We start from the raw sequence: 19590 nt of genomic DNA, 5'->3' as shown, positions 1-19590 counted from the left end.
CCTGCACCGCACACACACTGCACATCCCGAAAACTAACTTTATACTTCAGTATCCAGAGGGGTCCAACAACTGGCCGACAAATGGGGAAGCATGGATCTGAGGCCAACGAAGCAAAACAGGAACACAAACGGGTCCCTCCAAGCCAACGAGGAAATGCCTCCCCCAGACTCCAATGCACAAACTAAATGCCCAGCAGCCATCCAGAGACCCTACCCAGGGAAAAACACAAGAAGTAACTGAAACTCAAAACGCAGACTAACTATATAACTAATACTGGACACAGGACAGAACCCCAGACAATAAGACAGATACTAAACAAACTATAAATAACATGACTGACTGAAAACAACCGACTGACCAAAACAGAACAGACACATGTTTGCATCTATTTATTTATAATGTATTTTTACTAAGGAAATCTTACTGATGACAGTGACATTAAACATAACAAAGGAAAGTTCTCATGGGCTGCTAACGACTCTTTACTGTAGCAACTTGACAGGATTGTTGATCTGGGGGCTGCAGGGTGGGCTAACACAAACATCACATTACGGTGATTCACCCCAACCCCATCTGTGTTCCCACAACTTGCTTGTAAGTACCAACCCCAACTTTGCGTATAAACTTCCACATTTAGACATCACTATATTGGAAAACAATCTTGACCTTGATGATGAAAAAAAGAAACTTTAATGGAAAGAGACAGACATGCTCCGCATGCAATGCTAATAGAAGATGGAAAAAACAGGAGAGGGACAGAATGAAGGGGGAGGGGGAGCAATACATCATTTTAATATCAGTTTACTTCCTGCTTTAAGAGAGCGAGTCAGAAAGAGACAGAGGGTAGTTTCAGAAGGCAGTAGAACAGTCAAGTGTAGTATCTGGGCTTTTTACATCTGGACTTCTTCAGGAGGAATGGCTCTTCAACCCACAAGGTACAGTATGCATCAGTTTTATTTGACATTTGTGTTATTATTTTTTATTAGTCTGTATTACTTATTTATGTTTTACCTTTATTGACTGTAGTTAGAATATTAACAGGGGACATTGGCAACATTGTTCAACATTAATAATGTTGTAATGCGTTAACATTGTCTGTGAATGACAGTATACAAACACATAATGAAAGAAACTAAACAGAAAAGGGGCAAATCTGGGCATTTCATACAGGCACAACTTGCCCGAGCCAAAATATGTTGTTCCAACATGCCCAAATCTAGACTGCAGCTCTGCCAGAATATTTGTCTCAGCACGGTTAGAGCTAGATGTCTAGCCACAGTAAACAAGCATTATGACCGCTATGACAGTATTTAAAACCGTTGTACTGTTTTTACTGTGCTGATACATAAATCTATGAAGTTTTAAACTGCAAGGATTTTAACACTGCAACTGTAAGTGAAGATATACATATGCAAGTGTGGATGCGGTAAATGTCAAATAAATGCTGTTATGTTGTTACTGGTAGACAAATAAACAGCCTTTTCTGCAATTGCTATTAATATTGCTTTTAATATTATGTGTCTGACATCTATTAAGTAATAGGTCAGGGCGCACAAAAGGAAATTACTAAAAATATGTTTGTGTTTTGGTAACAAATATAATTACACTTGTATTAAATAAAATACATTTAAATTAATGTATTATGCAATTTGAATACTTTCAAAATTGTTGCTGTAGTTTGCGCACAAAGAGCAACACACAGAAAAAGATACTTAACAAATGCAACCATAGTCCATACAAAAGGAGACACGCAACAAAGGCCCCCTACCAGATGGGACTCGACAACATTGCAATTTATGATCAGCACCTTAACCCCTGCAGCCAGCACAGCATCCCAGTGAATGTTATCTTTTACAAGTACAAGGTACAAGTTTGTTTATTAGTCATTATACAGCAGAAGGCTGCATAATCTTGCCAGAGTCTTGCGCTGGCAGCTCGGAACATGGACCACCTGCGGATGTGGTGGCTGGTCCGGTTGTTAGGGCCGGGTGGATTTTGGTCTGATGCTCTTTAATCCAAACACCCCGTCTTCATCTTCCAATGACTGTACTTATGTCAGAGGTTACATGTGTTTTGGCAATAAAGCCAGAAAAAAAAACAGTGTTGCGAAGTTTGACGGAGCTACCGGCTGCTTCTCATTGTCAAAGAAGCTTGTGTTACTCATACTATTCCTTTTTTTCACTATAAAGTGTTTGAGGAAACATCTAAGTCCTGGATATATTTCACCTTTTTCATTGCTTGGGGGACGCTCACTAAACAGTGTAACAGTGCATTTATGGGTTCATTTGTATTATGCCATGTTTAACGGACTAGAGGACTAAAACTCCCAGAGTCTCAGGAGTCATTGGAGTGTGAATTCATCTTGTTAATGAGCACATAATTTTGGGATATCAGTTCTCTATGGTCTGAGCTAATTTTTAGGATATGGTCGACATGTGATTTTATGGGCTTATCTAAAAATGTATTAAAAGGTTTTGTAAAAAGCTACTGATCTGTCAGTAACGGGAGAAATGGTTCTTATGTAAATTGTATATATAGGATAATGCAAATTTGTCTCCTATGAAAAGATTGTGGATCGATCTAATTCCTTTATTAAACCATAAAGTAAATGCAGGATCTGTACAGAAGGGAATGAATGAATGATTTGACTTAATGGGGGAGAGGTTAGAAGTTCCTCACAGCCCAAAATGTTTTCTAAACCGAGCCCAAATTCTCATTGAATGATTAAGTATTATATTTAAACTCACTGTATTGCTAAGGCGTGTCAAGGCTACATAAACCAGTGGTATTGGCACAATGAAGACTCTAATTGCACCCAGTCTGGCTTTTCTGCAATTGATCAATCATCTTGTGTCATCTCACCATGCCAAAAATAAGTCGATTAAGTAAAATAACAAACTAATAAACAAAATAATTTATGACCCCTTTAAAAAGTCTGAAAATTATTTAGTTTAACAGCACTTATCAGCTTTTAATGTGCTTACAAGTTAATAATAAGTAATTTAATGATCTATTTAAATATTGACTTATACAAATGAGAAATTGTAAATGAGAAGAGTTAATTTGCCAAAACAAATCTCCATTTTAATTAATTTTCAACCAACACAGCCATGCCAATGTTTTGTTGAGTGTTTGTTGTTTGAGTTTTATGAGAACTCATCAAACCTTAGCTATCTTGAAGAGCTCTCACAGACAAGATCAATGTAAAATGGACTCACATTGAGGCTAAATGTTGCCACTAAAATCCACAAAAACTTCTCTAGGAACAACATCAAACTGGGAAAACGCAAATGCTTTATGGTGTTCTTTGTCATTCAAGCTTGAATATTTCACAGTAGATGTCATTAACTGAGTATTCAGTATTCCTCAGTATTTGACAGTGGTCATTGCTTCTAAGAATTCTATGTTATGATTATAACAACATCTTAAAGAACATTTTTAAAGTGACCTTCTAGTTGTCTTTGTTTTAATGTTTTGTCTTGTTTCCCTTCCTCTATCTCTAACTTCAGCCCGACAACTACACATGGAGTCCAAAACCACACAAATGCCACTAAGTGTCCTACAGGAGAAAACCATGAATGGATCTACACTGTGATCCCATTGTATATCCTGATTATCACGGTGCTGGGAATCGTGCTTAATTTGTTTGTCCTGATGGTTTTCTGGCTTCATAAGAAGGCCTGCACCGTGGCGGAGATCTACCTGAGCAACCTGGCTGCTGCTGACCTTGTCCTAATGGCTTGTTTGCCTTCCTGGGCTGTCAATGTATCCAAAGGTTTCAACTGGCCTTTTGATCAGATCCTGTGCAAAGTCTTCAACATGGGCATTACTATGAACGTCTACTGCAGCATCTACTTCCTTGTTCTGGTTAGCATAGATCGTTATGTGGCACTGGTGCATACAATGTCCCATGAAAGAATGCGTAGGCCAAGAAATGCCAAACTGGGCTGTGTGCTGGTGTGGGGGTTGGGCTTCCTCCTTAGTGTCCACACACTCATCTTCAGGGATCTGAAACATAACCCTGGCTCGAATGTTACTAAGTGCTATCTTAAATACCGAAACATCAATGAAGAGCTGCTGTACGAGGGGATGCTGACTACGTTCACCTTCATCATCCCTATTGCCATTATTTCCTACTGCACTATAAAAATTATTCAAGCTCTGAATAACCGGTTAATACAGGGGCTAAACTCCCAGAAAGTGGAGCATAAGGCCACCACTCTGGTGCTGGCGGTCCTCTTGGCGTTCCTGATCTGCTGGGTCCCATTCCGCCTGCTTAAGATAGTAGAATTGCTCATAAAAGCAAAGGTCCTGCAAGCGTGTATCATCATCAAAGTCCAAACCATCAGTCTGCAGTTCTTTGTGTACTTAGCATTCTTCAACAGTGTTCTCAACCCCATCTTATACGTCATTGTAGGAAAGAACTTCCGAAAGAGAGCTAAGGAACTCTTCACTCAGTGGAGCAGTAAGAGAACGTCGACCCTCACCATCAACTCCACACGCTCCAACCTGTTGAGAAGTTTTAAATTGGTCTCAAGTTGATCTGCAGGGGGGGAAAAGCAAGGGTATGGTTTTTTTGTTGTTTTTTTGTTGTTTTTTTTCATAATTTCACATAATGAAATGAGCTGTTATTTCCCCAGAAGAAAAACATTTGACTCCAAATGAGAGATCAGGATTATGTGTATCTCGCCTTTCTCAACAAGGGTGTGGTCATTTCATGTCATGTCAGGATTACAACTGATTGTTTCTCGTGATATCCTGTTGACATTGTGCAACATTCCAGGAAGTGAGACTCAAATTACCAGCTCTGGCATTGTAACACTTACTTCCATCAGAAATGCTTTCAGAATTAACACAATAATAGCACTGCTACATAATTAAACAGCTCTACCAGATTGTGTTTTAGATTGCATAGCTAATGGGCACAAACTAAGAAAATGGAAATAATGTATTCAAATGATGAAAACACAGTTTGTGTCACTGTGTTTAATTGCACAAATTTACAGTCTTAATATGACACTTTAATAGTAAAATGTTCCAGGCCTGTCTGTATGCATGTCCGTGGATAAGTGTGTGAATCTGTTTCTTTGTACATTGTGTTGCTCTGACTGTCTTTTCATATTTTATTATATTAACACCTATAAACGAACCCTGCTGCCAGTATCTCTTTGCAGTGACAACACACGACACTGTGCCTGAAACAACCTCTATGTTTCAGTTGTGAAACTATTTGCTTAATCAATTTCAAGTATCACCTGAGGTTCAAAAGACTTTACCTTTTGCTTATCCACAGTATACGAATAAACTTTCACCTATGTGAATTTTTACAGACATGCTGTTGACATGCTGTTCAACATGACACAAATATATACAAAGCTTTTTGGTATTACATCTCGGTTCTTGTTTTCATAGATGTATTTTCTGTGTTATTGTAACTTATCTCTCCAATTTAATTACTGAGATCTGGGAACACAGTGTCATCGCTGCAACAGCGGCCAATCAGGAAGGTTATAAACAAGCCAGGGCTGTAGTCAGATTATCTAAGACACTTTATTTGGAAGTAAACGTGAGTTATTATCCCTTGCATAGGAAACCTGTATGCACACACAGCAATGCTGGGTAACAGTAGAACAAGTCAGTGTGTAAACTATCACATCACGTTATTTCTTTAAAATTTCTATGATTGTTTAACAGCTCATGGTTCTTCCAAGTCCCCAGAAGCATTTTCACCAATTTTCGCAGTGTCCCCAGATCTTAGCAAGTAACATGGTGAGTGCAATCTTTTAGTGTCAATAGGAAGTATAACCAAAAGTGTGAAAGTATGTGATAAAAAAAACAAAACACAGAAGTGTGCTGATTTTACACATCAACGTCTGTTTACAGGTTTTGGGAGTACCATTGCATATGTGAAAAAAAGTTGTATGAAGCCTTTTGTGCCTCCAGAAGGAGCAGTGTGAAATATGATAAATTGCCTCAAGTGGCATAACTTTATTGTTACAGACGCCAACTAATCCATGTAGACGTACAAAGCTTAATTCAAGAGGTTATTATAAAGATCAGCTCTAATCTTAACATGTGATCAGACAAAAGCAGAGCAGCAGAATTTTTTTTAGAGATTAGAATTGCTGAGGGGGAGGAGGAGGTAAAATATCTGTTTGGAACACGTGGACACACATTGTACTTTTAAGTAAAAGTCGTACCTGCATTCAAAACCTTATTTAAGTACATTTAAATTACTTAAACTAACAAAAGTTGAAGTACACATTCCACAATAAATTGGTCACTGTCATTGTTTTACTATTATATATAATGTTTTCCTGAATACTGCTGCATTAATGAGTATATTGCATATTACTTCTGTAGGTTTGTGCTTATTTTAACTACTTTATATATTGTTGGGTAGTTATATCTAAAGTAATGCATCATATTTTATAAGACTATAACGTTGCTGTTCTGTGAGAACTACATATCTGTAAAAGGTCAACTTTTAATGAGCCTTGTTTTCAGCTTTGTGTCCAGCTAATTGGGTAGGGTGGGAGGGATAGCTGCATAAAATGAAAATACTCAAGTAAAGTCCCTCAAATTTGTACAGTACAGTACTTGAGTAAACATATTTACATGTTACAAAGAAGGGCAATGCTAAATTGATGAAATACTATTTTGATGCTCTCAGGCTCAGAGGAGTTTCTATTTGATTTAGCACATCACAGAACAGTGTCACGACTTTGTTCAGTAAGATTAAACATTGTTTATGTCTTCAAGTTAGCCTCTCCTAGTATTTGTTGAAATATGTCTGTATTAAAGTGTACAGTGTATTGTGTTGTTAGAAACCACAAGCGCATGCATCCATCCTTATTAAAATATAAAATAAAGCCAACCCTTTTCCCATAATATTTCATTGATTTCCAGTGTTGCACACATGTTGTACAGATCGGAGTGGGTTGATGTCTTTCCTATTTTTATATTGAATCACAGCTCCAGCACCTCTAACAAGCCTTTATTTTGTGAGCTGTGATCTCTAAATATTAGACTAAACATGGAAGAACATGTTCGTGTCCTTTCAGTGGACACCATTCTTAGCATCAACAGATTCTTGTTCCAGTTCCAGTTGAAGTGTTGCTTAGCAAGCTGTCTGTGCCTGTCTTGTCTCAACACAAGCACAATGCTTTGCCACATTTCAACTTTATGAAACACAACTAGTTTGTCTATGTGTGGCCCTGCGATGGACTGGCGACCTGTCCAGGGTGTACCCCTGGACCCCTTTTGCCCGATGTCAGCTGGGATTGGCTCCAGCCCCCCGCGACCCTGTACGCAGGATAAGCGGTTGATGATGGATGGATGGATGGATGGAAACACAACTGAACTAAGAAAATCATTCCCAGCACCACAATGGCACTGACAGCAGTAAATTATATTATATATTATATATATATATATATATTCAACTTCAAAAAGTAGGGTCAGGGTTAGAAAAATACTCCATTATAACATATAAGTCTTGCATTTAAAACCCCATTTAGCAGTATTATCAGACAAAAAATATGCATTAAAAGTGAACTTAAAATATCCCTTGATCACTTCCTAACATTGGTCTATCATCTCTCCACTTTCACTGGGTCAGAGTGGTGCGGACAGCTGCAGTTTTGAGTACTGCTGTGGGACTTTGGAGCTTGCCATCCACATTATCTTGCTTTACCACACGGGGGTGCTGCAAGCCTTCTCCTCAAAATACTTATGTGAGGCGAGAATAACCATGACACAAGAAGAAGCCAGGTCGTGGGTTGGGCTATGAGGCTCAGAGATCCATACCTGGTCACAGTTGTCACGATCACCAGTACACTGGATCCTATAATATACTGTTCAATCAGTGAGAGTGCTCAGAAATAAATTAGGAAAGCTCCCAAGAAAGGTAAATGAATTTTTATGAATGGATTTGGTCAAGGAGCTCTATTGGAATTCAGTCAGGGAACTGAATTTATTTTATTTTTAACATACAAGTGCAAACCAAATAGAAAACAAATGACTGGGACTGTGTAATTTATGAGGTGGAAACTTAGTGTTCAGATTCTGATGCCTTTTTACTGACATTGTTATGTTGCCTTGTATTGACATTTTGTTGGGACAAATCATCTTTTTTATTACTGTCATGTACAACTGTTTACTGTGGTGTAAACAAGGTCACATTTACATATATAATTCTTAACAGATTGTCTTTTCTGGTGCATTATTGCATGAAAGGATCTGTTCACATTTTTCAAGTCTATCTTAGTGGATGTATATGCCACATTATTGGATGTATTTGCCACATTATATGTACATTAAAAGGGAAATTGGTCTTATTAGTCCAAAATACCTAATTCGTGCTTCCACAGACAGGGTTTGTTTGCTGAGCCACAGCGGAGAGATAGTAACACAAAGAAGAAATGTGGTACTAAAAAGACTTTGTGACTTTGGAAGATCTCCATTTTATATATTTATTTTAATTTATTAACTTTGCTGGAGCCTCATATTAACTTTGGCTGAACCTTTGATTTTTACAAAGAACGGGAACTGTGGATTTTGTTCCCCATCATAACGCTGAAATTGCTTTAAAAGGGGATCTCAGTATATGGACAGAAGGAACAATTACAGCAACCAGTGACACTTTCAATGCACATAATGGACATGTGAGCATTGTTTTTAAGGCAGACTAAAAAAAAGGATCACGTAGGCACTGCCATAACAAACATAACAACCAGCCATAACAACATAACTACGCTATGGAAACAATTAGTCAAGCTGATATGTATTCCTTTATCAGACAAAAATCAGCATTACCTTTACCTGAGTCTATGTCAATATTGACACACCACATAAAGACAAGCAGTCTCATATAGACTTAGTACCCTAATTAAATCTACCATGTGGGCCTCTAACACCGGTAGTTTGTTCTGTCATGGCCTGTCACCCAGTACATTGCATACGGTAGTCAGGGACAAAAAGGAGGCAGCTGCATACTCTTCCTGTTCCTTAAAGCTGACTGATTAAGCAGTGGAAGACCTCACAACTGAATGAGTCAACTCTGCATGTGTTTTAATGTTTTCATTTGAATAATAATGAATTTTATGGACAGAATTTGGAGCAGAATTACAACTGAATAAAGAGTAAGTACAACTTCATCTGAGTTGAATTGTGCTTTTCCTTATAAAATACTTTTAATGTTTATGGTTGACACACAGACTTTTCATGTTTTAGCCCATTTATATTGTATAGGTCCATTCTAGCTAATGCACTTCAAAGGATGGAAGTTTTTTAATTGATATCCCATCTTCCAGGAGGTCACTAGTTAACATTCATTTCAGCAAAGTGTAAAAAAACCCCAACAACCTACATTTAGACTTGACACTTGTTTTACGATAGATAATCCATTACAGTTAACGTCTGATCAATAATTGTTTTTGTAACATTGCTGTTATGTTGTAATGCATTTGCCAGCAGGACGCGTTGTAAAATGACCTCCTTCAGTGTTGGTGCAGGCAAAAAAAGTGCAACATCAGAGATTTAAGAACTGGCTACATAAGTTTTGAATTTAGGCAGACTGAGCTGTTGACAAATGAAGTAGCTTTGACAAAACAGAAAGCAGATTAAATTGTCACACTGATAGATGACCAGTCTGGACTTTAAGTTACTAAATTGTGCAAGCTGATTTTCCAAATCTACTGAAATTTACTGAAACGAAAGGTTTCCTGGAAGGGGGAAACAAATTTCAAGACTTTGCCATGAAAATGTTCATCAGTGTGAGGTAATGTTATTTGTGATTCATTTGCTGAAATGAGCAAACTTCCTTGTGTGATATTTTTAAGGGTGACCCCAGTGATTTAGTATGTCACTTCCCTGAAGTTGGGTGGCTCACATGAGACTGGTAAAAAATAAAAACAGCAGAGGCTGAGATATCCTGACTTTCAGTCTCAAGCATGGGTCAAGTCTAAATCCTACATTTCCCATATTGCAGCTCAGTTGCATCTTTTAAAAAGATTCTCACTGACTGCTAACTGCCATGTCTTTCAAACTTCACACTCCCAGTTTGTTGTCACCAAATCAAAATACTAACTAACTACATAAGAGTTTAATTTTAAGCTCACAAAGCCACAGAAGACATTATTTAATTGAACTCCCTGATGAGTAAACTGAACTTATATGTGTAGAGCACCCCTAAGGTTTAGGTATTCATATGCATTGTTGTATTCCTTCCTTTGTTCCTTCCATGTTTCTCTGCAAGGTGTGAGCATATGAACGCCACATCTGCAATGGAAAACTTAACCCTGGCCACCAATCATTCAGAATGTTACTCGGCTGACAGCTCATCCAGGAGGAAGCCGTTTCTATTTTTCTACCTGGCCATCATCGTCACTGCCATCCCATCCAACGTCTTCTCCCTCTACGTTTCCTGGCAGCACATTAGACAGAAGAACGAGCTGGGTGTGTATCTGTTTAACCTGGCCCTGAGTGACCTGACCTTTACCATCGTCCTCTCTCTGTGGCTGCACTTTCTGTGGACAGGAGTTTGGGCCCACGGTGGCTATGTTTGTGTGCTATCTGTCTACTTTCTCTTCACTAACTTTTACACCAGCGATGCTCTCCTCTGCTGCATTGCTGTTGACCGCTACCTGGCAGTGGTTCACCCATTAAAGTACACTTTCTTGAGGAAAGTTGGCACTGCAGCAGTAATCAGCGCTGCCATTTGGGTGTTAGTGGTCTGTTTCAATGCCACCACCATCACCTGGGAGGACTCATACCATGAAAACAACAAGTCTTCGGTGTGTTTTGATATCTTCGTCCCACTGTCAGAAACCTTGGCTCGGGCTAATATAGCACGTTTCTTCCTGGGCTTTATTGTTCCCATTCTCCTGCTGATGTTTTCCACCTGGGGGATCTGTGAGGCAGTGAAATCCAACCAGGCCACAGAGGAACAGGAACGTAAACGGATTTCAAAGCTGCTGACAGTTGTCCTGCTCTGCCTTTTGTTCTGCTTCGGACCTATTCACGTCCTTATGCTTCTCCGCACACTAGTGGATGACTGCAGGAATGTTGCGTGGCTTCTCTATCCGTACAAGATCAGCACAGCTATCTCGAGCCTGAACTGCCTTGCAGACCCTCTCCTTTACTGCTTCATTACTAGAACAGGGAAGGCAAATGTCAATCAGGTTGTTCTCTTCTTCCAGGTTAAGAAGAGAAGCAAAGATGATGGTGTGGTGTAGGTTAAATAAAGCACAAGACAGTTATACATTAAACAGAGGAGAATAGTCAATAATAAAAAGTTTACACAATTGCAGACACTGTTTCAAAAATGATGTCAGCTGTAGGTCTATTTAAATAAATGTAGATCTATGTATATTCTATATTCTATATAAAAGACCCAAAACAAAAATGGGTTAGTCTGTCTCTCAGAGCTTTCTGATACCTTGTCTGTGGCACTCTGCTCCAAGCCCATACATTTCTAATGAACACATGAATCTTTAAATTACTCTGCTTTGAATAATAATTTTTCCACAAAAAAAAGTGAAGTAACCCCCTTTAAAATGTAAAGATTACATCCTCACCTTCTCCCTCATTGAGAAATCCAACATCTGTTAAAAATGCAAATATTTTTTAAACTGCTTGATACAAGTCTCCTATATTTTCACAGTAGGTCAAATGTTCTCAGTATTGTGTATCTCACTTGTGTAAGTTGCATATTGGGCCTTAATTGGCTACCAAAATAGGCTTCAAAGTTGATCATTCCCAATTGCAGATCTGTGTTACCATTATTATGTCTGCCCACCCCCTTGTTTAAAATGACAGTTTGCTTTGCTTGTACTGCACATCTCTGCTATCAAGGTACTTTATTAACATCAGCATATACCCTTTATCAGCAGTGACTCATGGAGAACAGCTGTTCCATGGTGGAGTATTTAACACCACCATTGTGAAACCTCCCCCAGACAAGTCCAAAGAAAATAAAGGGATTTAAATGCAAAGGTGATGCCATGCATCATTTAAATAATGTGTGATTAGGAAAATAATATTTGACTGTGGTTTCAGTTCAGCTTTTTTTGACACACTATTTGTATTTTTGGTCAGATATTATGAATGTATTTGCATTTAACATACACATTTTATTTGTTCCTTTATTACATCACAAAACATGGTACATATGTGTTACATGTGTTATGTGTAGTTAAGATAAATAACTACCATCACATTATGATCTAAAATGCTGTGAATTAGAAAATAAAGAAGAGCTCAAGAATAATTTCAGTAATGACAGCTTGCAAATTTTCAAATGCCATAGTCCAGTCTGTGGGTACCTCATGTTAAAATGAAACTGTGTATGTTTGTTAGGGGTTTTTGTTAGGAAAATGTTATTTTAAATTCTTGTCATGGGCACAAACTGCTCATGATATCAACAAATAGAATTTGCTGCATTCCTGAGGAAAAATAAAAGTCATAAGAAGGATTGTTTCTGATTCCGGTGATTATCCCACAAAGTACTATTATTTTAAAATGAAAAGTTAGCCAATAAAATCTTGCATGTATAAAAGTCTGTTAACAGACATAAAAATGTACACAAGTATGTATTTGAAAACAGTTCAGAATATGTTTAAGTTTTTTTATCTTTAGGATGTGTCTAAGGTGTGGCATTGAGATAAACGTGGATGTATAAGGCTCTCTAGTGGACAATTATGGAAGTGCAGCAAGCTGTCCACACTACACTTCAAATATTCAGATAAAAATTTCTTATGTGTTGCCTTTGCACAAAATGTTTCATTACATAAACTGTACTATTTTATTATAGCAATTACACCGAATATAAAAATGAATGTATTGTAATGTATATGAATTTTCCTTTTTTATTGTTTTATCCTTATTTTAGCATCATGAGATATTGACCATGTAGGTTTGTGGTGTACTTTCTGGTATGTGCATAATACAGGAAACACACACAGAAAAAAACATGTCCCTGCAGCTCATACACACATGCACATACCTACAAACACACAAACATAAACACACAGACTTTGACCATAGATCTTTCAAAAACTAAATAGTAATCTTGTAGGGGCCGGCTTTATGTCCCCTGATGGTAGATGAGTCCCCATAATGTAACTGTGAGAATAGATTTTTATTTTGACAGGAGAACAATATGACAACCTTGCATCTCACGTTATTTTTTCTCTTCAGGTATTTAAAATGTGTGACACTTCTCCTCCCCTTCTTCTTTTGCCATCATGCCTTCATAACAGCAACGGCTGAGAAGGACATGTGCTCTTCCACGTGAGTCTTTGTCCTGCCTCTTGCTTTCTTCCATCCATCCATCCATCCATCCATCTATCCATCCATCCATCCATCCATCCATCCATCCATCTATCAATGTCAAATACAGTAATATGCATCACCTAATGCTACATCAGCAGAAGGGGATATTAAGCCCATGTGAACGCCCATCTTGTCACCTCTCACCTTCCACTGTCCTTGACTCTGTAACAGACAACTTTCTTCATATGTAGAGTACCCATGGTGGTAACTGAGAATCAATAGGTGTTGTCAGCAAATCCCAGATTCGACCTGGATGTTGGCAGAGATTCAAAGGTACACGTGTGTGACCATCTGCTCTCTGTCAGGAATGATGAATGAGTCGGACTGCAATCTACGCTGGTGATCTATTTGTATGCACACACATGTAATAGAAACATGATCAGTCAAAGTGTTGGTTGAGGACAAAACATCAATGGTGACTATACTGACCAGATAATTCCTTTTATCTTATCATTAAGAGGTCCAACTCTTACAAGCTTTGAATTAGGATGCACAGCTACCTTTTGGTCAATCCCTGCCCTGGCGTCTGGTTGCTGGTATGCAGGCTGTGTGGGAATAGTCGGTGTAATGTATACACACACATGCCGCAGAGAAAATCTAAACCAAATACCTCACGTGTTAAAAAAAAGGAAACAGATTGACAAATATAGCAGTGTATAGTTGTGTTTTAACAACATCACATAAGCCATTTGGAATGTGAACTAAGAATATAATATATCTAGCTTTATTGTATTTAATACTTTAATGTAATACATTTTTATGACTAAATCAGACTGTTATTAATGTTTTATCAACTTTTAGCAATATACAGTATCCCAGCTATATTTCCTTCCTCATTGCCTCATTAGGCTGAAATATTTTTCCTTTCTGCATTGCTGCCACTCATTTCAATGTGATTTTGTGTATTTAAATGATGCATTATTCTAATCTAAAACCTTTAATAAATCTTCTTTTCTCAGACACAGCACTCTACAGCTTCTCTCCCAATCTATAATCCAAACTGTCCCGCTCTCTCTCTCTCACTTGTTTCTTTCCCACTTGCCAGATGTGTGCAGTCTGACTCAGCCACAAGGGTAGTTATCTTTAGTCATTGGAGAGCAGAGAAGCTGAGACCATTGGTGAGCTCTTTGTATCACTGTGACTCCTGACATATCTTAAATTGAAAAGCGTTTTTGGAGATACATACAGTATATGATGCATATTATGTAAGAACAAATATTATGTATCATCAGCGTGATTAAGCATAATCAATTAAACATGATATTTCTGACAGAATTAAAGACCATTGTTAAGACTATGGTAAATGCCTCCATTTTTTATTGTGTCCGCTCTTTGTTATTATTATTGTTCTATATGTCTGGTTTTGCATTGCTTTGTATGCAATTTTTATTGCTGCCACTCAGCTCTCTTACAAAAGGGGTTTCCAACCTCAGTAGGTCTTGTGGTTAAATGAATTCAGGAGGGATAAATAATTGTGGTCAGTGCTAGGTAAATAAAACACTTTAATTATCTAATATCATGTTAGGCCTTGTGGTGGTAGGCAAATAGTGGCTTGTGGGCCAAATCAGGCACTGCAACAGAAATATTTGGCCCCCAGTAAAAGGGGAAGTTATCCCTTTTACACTTTGCATCAAAGCTTTTACACAATTCTTCATAAATCAACTGTAGGTAATAATGTAAATACAAAGCTCATGAAAATCCAATCTGCCATCTAATGATAGTTCACTATTTTCATCTTGAACACAAATAGATGGCAGTCTAACTTAAATGGGGTACAGAATAAAAGACAAAACAGCAACAACAGAACTTTAATTCAGCCATAGATGAATATGTGCGTATATGAGTAATGTTTTACCAAATTAATGAATTTAGCGGTGAAGAAGGTATCTATGGGTTAAGAAGAACTTCCAATAAGTGGCTTGATTTGTGGTTTTACAAGAGGTGCCACAGAGCCCTTCAGAAAGGCCCTTCAGTAAGGACAACTGAGGCTCTTCGAGCTATTCTTGTATTCATTCATGTGAAAATCGACATCAACACACGCTTCTTTATCTCTGTTAGTCTTCACCTACTAGATTTACCACATATTTGCATTTTAAGACATTTCTTAAACTCTTGTTAGACTGAAGATATATAAGAAGTCAAAAAATAATGGACTGTAAAGAGACATGTCCACATGAAAAATAATAATGTTTCTTTGTTGTGCATTTTTGGGCCTTTGGGAAGTTTTGTTTTGTGTCTTAACTACAAGTATTTGCAATTTGTCTCTGAGTTATTCTGTATCCCAATTTTATGATAACATTAATTTAAATTGTGCCTATTGTAAAATCTGCATCAATGTGAATGAAAATACAGTAGGTGTCTGTTCACACTTGATATCTTCTTAAAGTGTTTCTTCAGGCATTTCTTTTATTTTTGATTCACTAGCAAGGACCACAATCAATGGGTATAATTAAATGATTTATTGAGTAACGAACAGAAGATGTATGAAGCTTGCAGTAGCTGAACAGACATTAGAAAGCGTTGTGGGGAAACTACGATAGGGAAATCCGCTGTAGCACCCGGGCACGACGGACCCCCAAAAAGCTTCCAGTTATTTGAGAGAACATTGGGTGATCTGGGATCTGGAGATCTTAGTGTAGTGGTTCAAGTCAAGTGAGGGATGCTGTAACTGGTGCAGATGGTGTGGATGCAGACCGGACAGAGAGTCTGCTGTAAGAGGAAAGCTGCCGGGGTCTTGAAATGTCTCTTAACGTTGAATGCCTCTAAGAAGTTGGGTTATCTATATATATATATATATATGCGTTTGGAAGTTTCGAAAAGAAGCCAGGGCTTCCGCTAAGATGGACTTCAGTGGAGTGTGTTTTGTTGCCACTGTGGGCGTGTTGGTGAAATGAGAAGTGGTGACGAGATTGAATGGCGGGGAGGTCGTGTTGTGCTTGTTGTGACGGTGGCTGAGTTCTTCAAAGCAAGCCTGTAACCCGAGAGAGGGTTATGCTGGTAGTAGAGTTTCGGGGACCATTTTCCTGCAATTAGTCTTCTTTGTATAACTGCAGAATATGTGGCGGCGGTGTACGATTGGTATCTTAGGGTGTCAGGGTTGTTTCGAAATGATTAGCTCAAAACTAGTTTTGCTCGAAAGCTAAGAAAAGACTGTTAGCTTGAAAGACTTTAGAAGAAACAAACGACTATAGCTCAAACCAAATTAGCTAGAAGATGACTGCTTGGAATGACTTAGTTGGAAAATGGCTAAGCTAGGTAATGACTGTTGGCTCAAGATGATTGTTAGCTCGACACAACTATGGCATGAAATGACTATGGCTCGAAACGACTGTTTGCTCGAAGCGATTTAACGCGTTGATGGCTGTTTGCTTGAAATGACGCGGTTAGATAACGACATAGCTAGGTAGCGACTCTTTACTTGAAACGACTTGGCTTAAAAATGACCGTTTACTCGAGACTGACTTAGCTAGCTCGAATTAAGCCCGAAACGGCTGTTAGCTAGCTCGAACTAAGCGCAAAACGGCTGTTAGCTTGCTCGAACTAAGCGCGAAACGGCTGTTAGCTCGAAGTTAGTTCGAAATGGCATGTAGCGCGAAATTACCTTGAAACGACTATTAGTTAGCTCGAAACGGCTGTTAGCTTGAAGTTAGCTTGAAATAGCTGAGCTTGTAATGATTAAGAACTCGAAACAACTGTACTTGAGCGGTTAGCTTGTATGCTGTTAGCGTCAGTTATAACAGAACTGGAGATTACTATTGAAAGATAAGCGAAGAATGGCAAGAAGTTCCTGTTCTTTGAAACGGTTTCCGTCAATGACTTTTCGGATGGTTCTCTGTAATGGACCAATTTGTGCGGTCAGGTTAGTGGTTGATGGGAGCAGACGGTGGGCATCCCGGTGCCTAATGTCCCTACTGAAGTCGGCTGCTGAGGTTGTTCGAGGTGTACGACTGTGGGCGCTAGCATCTTGGTGCTGGGGCCCTCTATGGAACTGGCTGCTGTAGCTGCTGGAAGTTGACGGAACTGGATGCATGGCACGCTGACATGATAGCTTGAAAAGTTTTAACCGTTTTCTGAAGAGTGGCTATAGTTCGTGAAGACTGTGTGACCCGGGACCTCGCTGGCGCACGGAAACGCTGTGATCAGTTGTTCGATGAGAGGCAGGGGATTCTTCGGGTGCAATGTTTCTGATTGTTGAGGAAAGTGGACCGTGGAAGGCGGATGGTGTTAAGGCTGGACTCACCCGCTCCCTGGCCGACTTTAGGATTGTAGAAAGTGGTGCCTCAAGCGTTTAGACGGAGGAGAGAATTCAGCTTCTGGTGCTGGGTCTGCTGACGTGAACATTGAAGATGTCCGTCTGAATAATTCAGCGTCCGATGGGGATAGTGATGTGCCCGACACTTCTCAAAGAGGTAAGTGGATGGAAGTAGCTTGTAATAATTCGCGTCACTGGATGTTAGCGTAGTGTGCTCGACACGATGTTGCTTGGTCTCGGTTTGTCTGCGGAATGCGAGAGCCATGCAGGATACGAGGGCGAAGGGGAAACTTAGGACGTGTGGGTATTTATGGAAATGCTGGCGATGACGTGCTTGATGTGTGGTCCCGCTCCTGAAACTCTGCTAATTAGCACCACTTGTGGAAACTTAAGGAGGTGACAGGGAAGGAAGGGACTGAGTCCTTTAACTAAACAGTTAAGTTCAAACCCAACTTCTGGTCTGAGTTGAAGCCTTCTGTGGTGCTTCAGTGTCACATGATGTATTTGATTTGTCAGTTTCTCTTGGCTGGTTTAGATCACATATTCCAACTCATTTCACTTCAGTATCTCAGCTGCCAGACATATTATCACGCTGAAATCTGCCATGCCTCTCCTGTTGCATTTGATGTGAAGCACGCTGGGCTCCTCCAGGTGACTGTCTGACACTCCCTCCAACAACATCCGCCCTGTCGCTCTCAGCACTTTCACACTTCTCCCTTCCTCACAACAACTTCTTGTTCTGGCAATATCCTCTCTTCGTTGTGGGGAAATTAATCACTTAAAGGAGGGTAGCAACTCTCGGCATAATAATGTAGCAATGTTTGTGTTTAATTTATTTTGAAATATCATATGTCTTAGATCTAATTCTGTATTTTTTAATTTTAACAAAAAATAAATAAAAAATAATGCTTTATTTTGCTTACATCATATTTGTTATAAACTTGCTCTAGCTCATTTAATTTAAATCAAATACATCTAACTTTTGAAGTTAGCATTGTAGTGTGTAGAAAAGTTGTAAAATGTGAAAATAATTAATAATTTAAAATGGCACAGCTAAACCAAAAAACCTGCTGGACAAGCCAAGCTTTTAGACTCCAGTAGTGCAGAGCAGACGTAATCAATTTGACTTATTATGTATCAACTTGACCTGTTTTCATTGTTGAAAATAGGAAAAGGAATGTTTTTTTGTTTTCTTGGATGCCTTTTTGTTTTTTTAATATCCACCTCTGTAGTACTTTTCTGTGATTTTTAGACTTGTCACTAACAAGAAGCACTCACTGTCACAGTCATCTTTTAATGTGGCAAAAAATAATTGCATATTACGTTCAATAGTGAGGTGAATGATGAGGTGAATGTAATGAACTGAATGCTTTAATTTGAGTAGAAATTCATCCATTCACCCATCCATCGTCAACCACTTATCCAGCGTACAGGACGTGGGGGGCTGGAGCCAATCCCAGCTGACATCGGCGAAAGGTGGGGTACACCCTGGACAGGTCGCCGATCCATTGCAGGGCTGAGTAGAAATTAAAACATTTAAATGAAGGTCCTTATTGTGGCTTGTTAATTCTGCTTTTTACAATAATCTCACATGGCAGGAGTGGCTAAACCTATAGGGTTGCTCATGTAGGTACTTGAGCTATGTTAATCTTCTTAACATTAGCTCCAGTTAACTGAAAAACTACACCTTTATATCATGCAACTTCTGTTCTGCTCTCCCTCTTTTGTCCTTTCAGATTTTTGCTGTTTCTGGGTTTACCTAAAATAGCAACAAAACTTCCTCTATTTAGAAAGTTGGAGAAAACACGAACTCAGTGAGTAGTGCTACTTTGCAAGTTCCACAAAATGGAACTCTGCATAAGAATGGTTTTAGGTCCTAATTATACAAACAAGAGGGAGCCAAGTCTAATTCTGTCTGAGAAAAGCTGCAGCATTGCTTGTTATTTGTGTAGCACATGTAAGCTTTATGCATTACTAAAGATGCATAAATATATGGGGTGAG

At 38.8% G+C, this 19590-nt stretch overlaps 2 protein-coding genes across 2 annotated transcripts; both read left to right on the top strand.

Moving 5' to 3' along the window:
- The first annotated feature begins 868 nt into the window (after positions 1–868).
- Positions 869–6878, top strand: LOC123979605 (B2 bradykinin receptor-like). Its single transcript, XM_046063611.1, has 2 exons — positions 869–936; positions 3511–6878. Exons 1-2 carry the CDS (start codon positions 917–919, stop codon positions 4541–4543), a joined length of 1053 nt encoding a protein of 350 aa, XP_045919567.1. The 5' UTR covers positions 869–916; the 3' UTR covers positions 4544–6878.
- A 2171-nt stretch (positions 6879–9049) lies between these two features.
- LOC123979529 (psychosine receptor-like) lies at positions 9050–12169 on the top strand. The gene is made up of 2 exons (XM_046063482.1): positions 9050–9144; positions 10260–12169. Exon 2 carries the CDS (start codon positions 10270–10272, stop codon positions 11236–11238), a length of 969 nt encoding a protein of 322 aa, XP_045919438.1. The 5' UTR covers positions 9050–9144; positions 10260–10269; the 3' UTR covers positions 11239–12169.
- Positions 12170–19590: the final 7421 nt, after the last annotated feature.

Source organism: Micropterus dolomieu, linkage group LG11, assembly GCF_021292245.1.
Source record: "Micropterus dolomieu isolate WLL.071019.BEF.003 ecotype Adirondacks linkage group LG11, ASM2129224v1, whole genome shotgun sequence".
Taxonomy (NCBI): domain Eukaryota; kingdom Metazoa; phylum Chordata; class Actinopteri; order Centrarchiformes; family Centrarchidae; genus Micropterus; species Micropterus dolomieu.
The sequence above is the reverse complement of the archived record's forward strand: the minus strand, read 5'-3'. Positions and strand labels throughout refer to the sequence as shown.

Excerpts from the sequence above, each read along its gene's own strand:
- LOC123979605 (XM_046063611.1), top strand. The coding sequence starts at position 917 with ATGGCTCTTCAACCCACAAG. Across the intron at positions 937-3,510 it reads ATGGCTCTTCAACCCACAAG|CCCGACAACTACACATGGAG; the intron begins GTACAGTATGCA and ends CTCTAACTTCAG.
- LOC123979529 (XM_046063482.1), top strand. The coding sequence starts at position 10,270 with ATGAACGCCACATCTGCAATGGAAAACTTAACCCTGGCCACCAATCAT.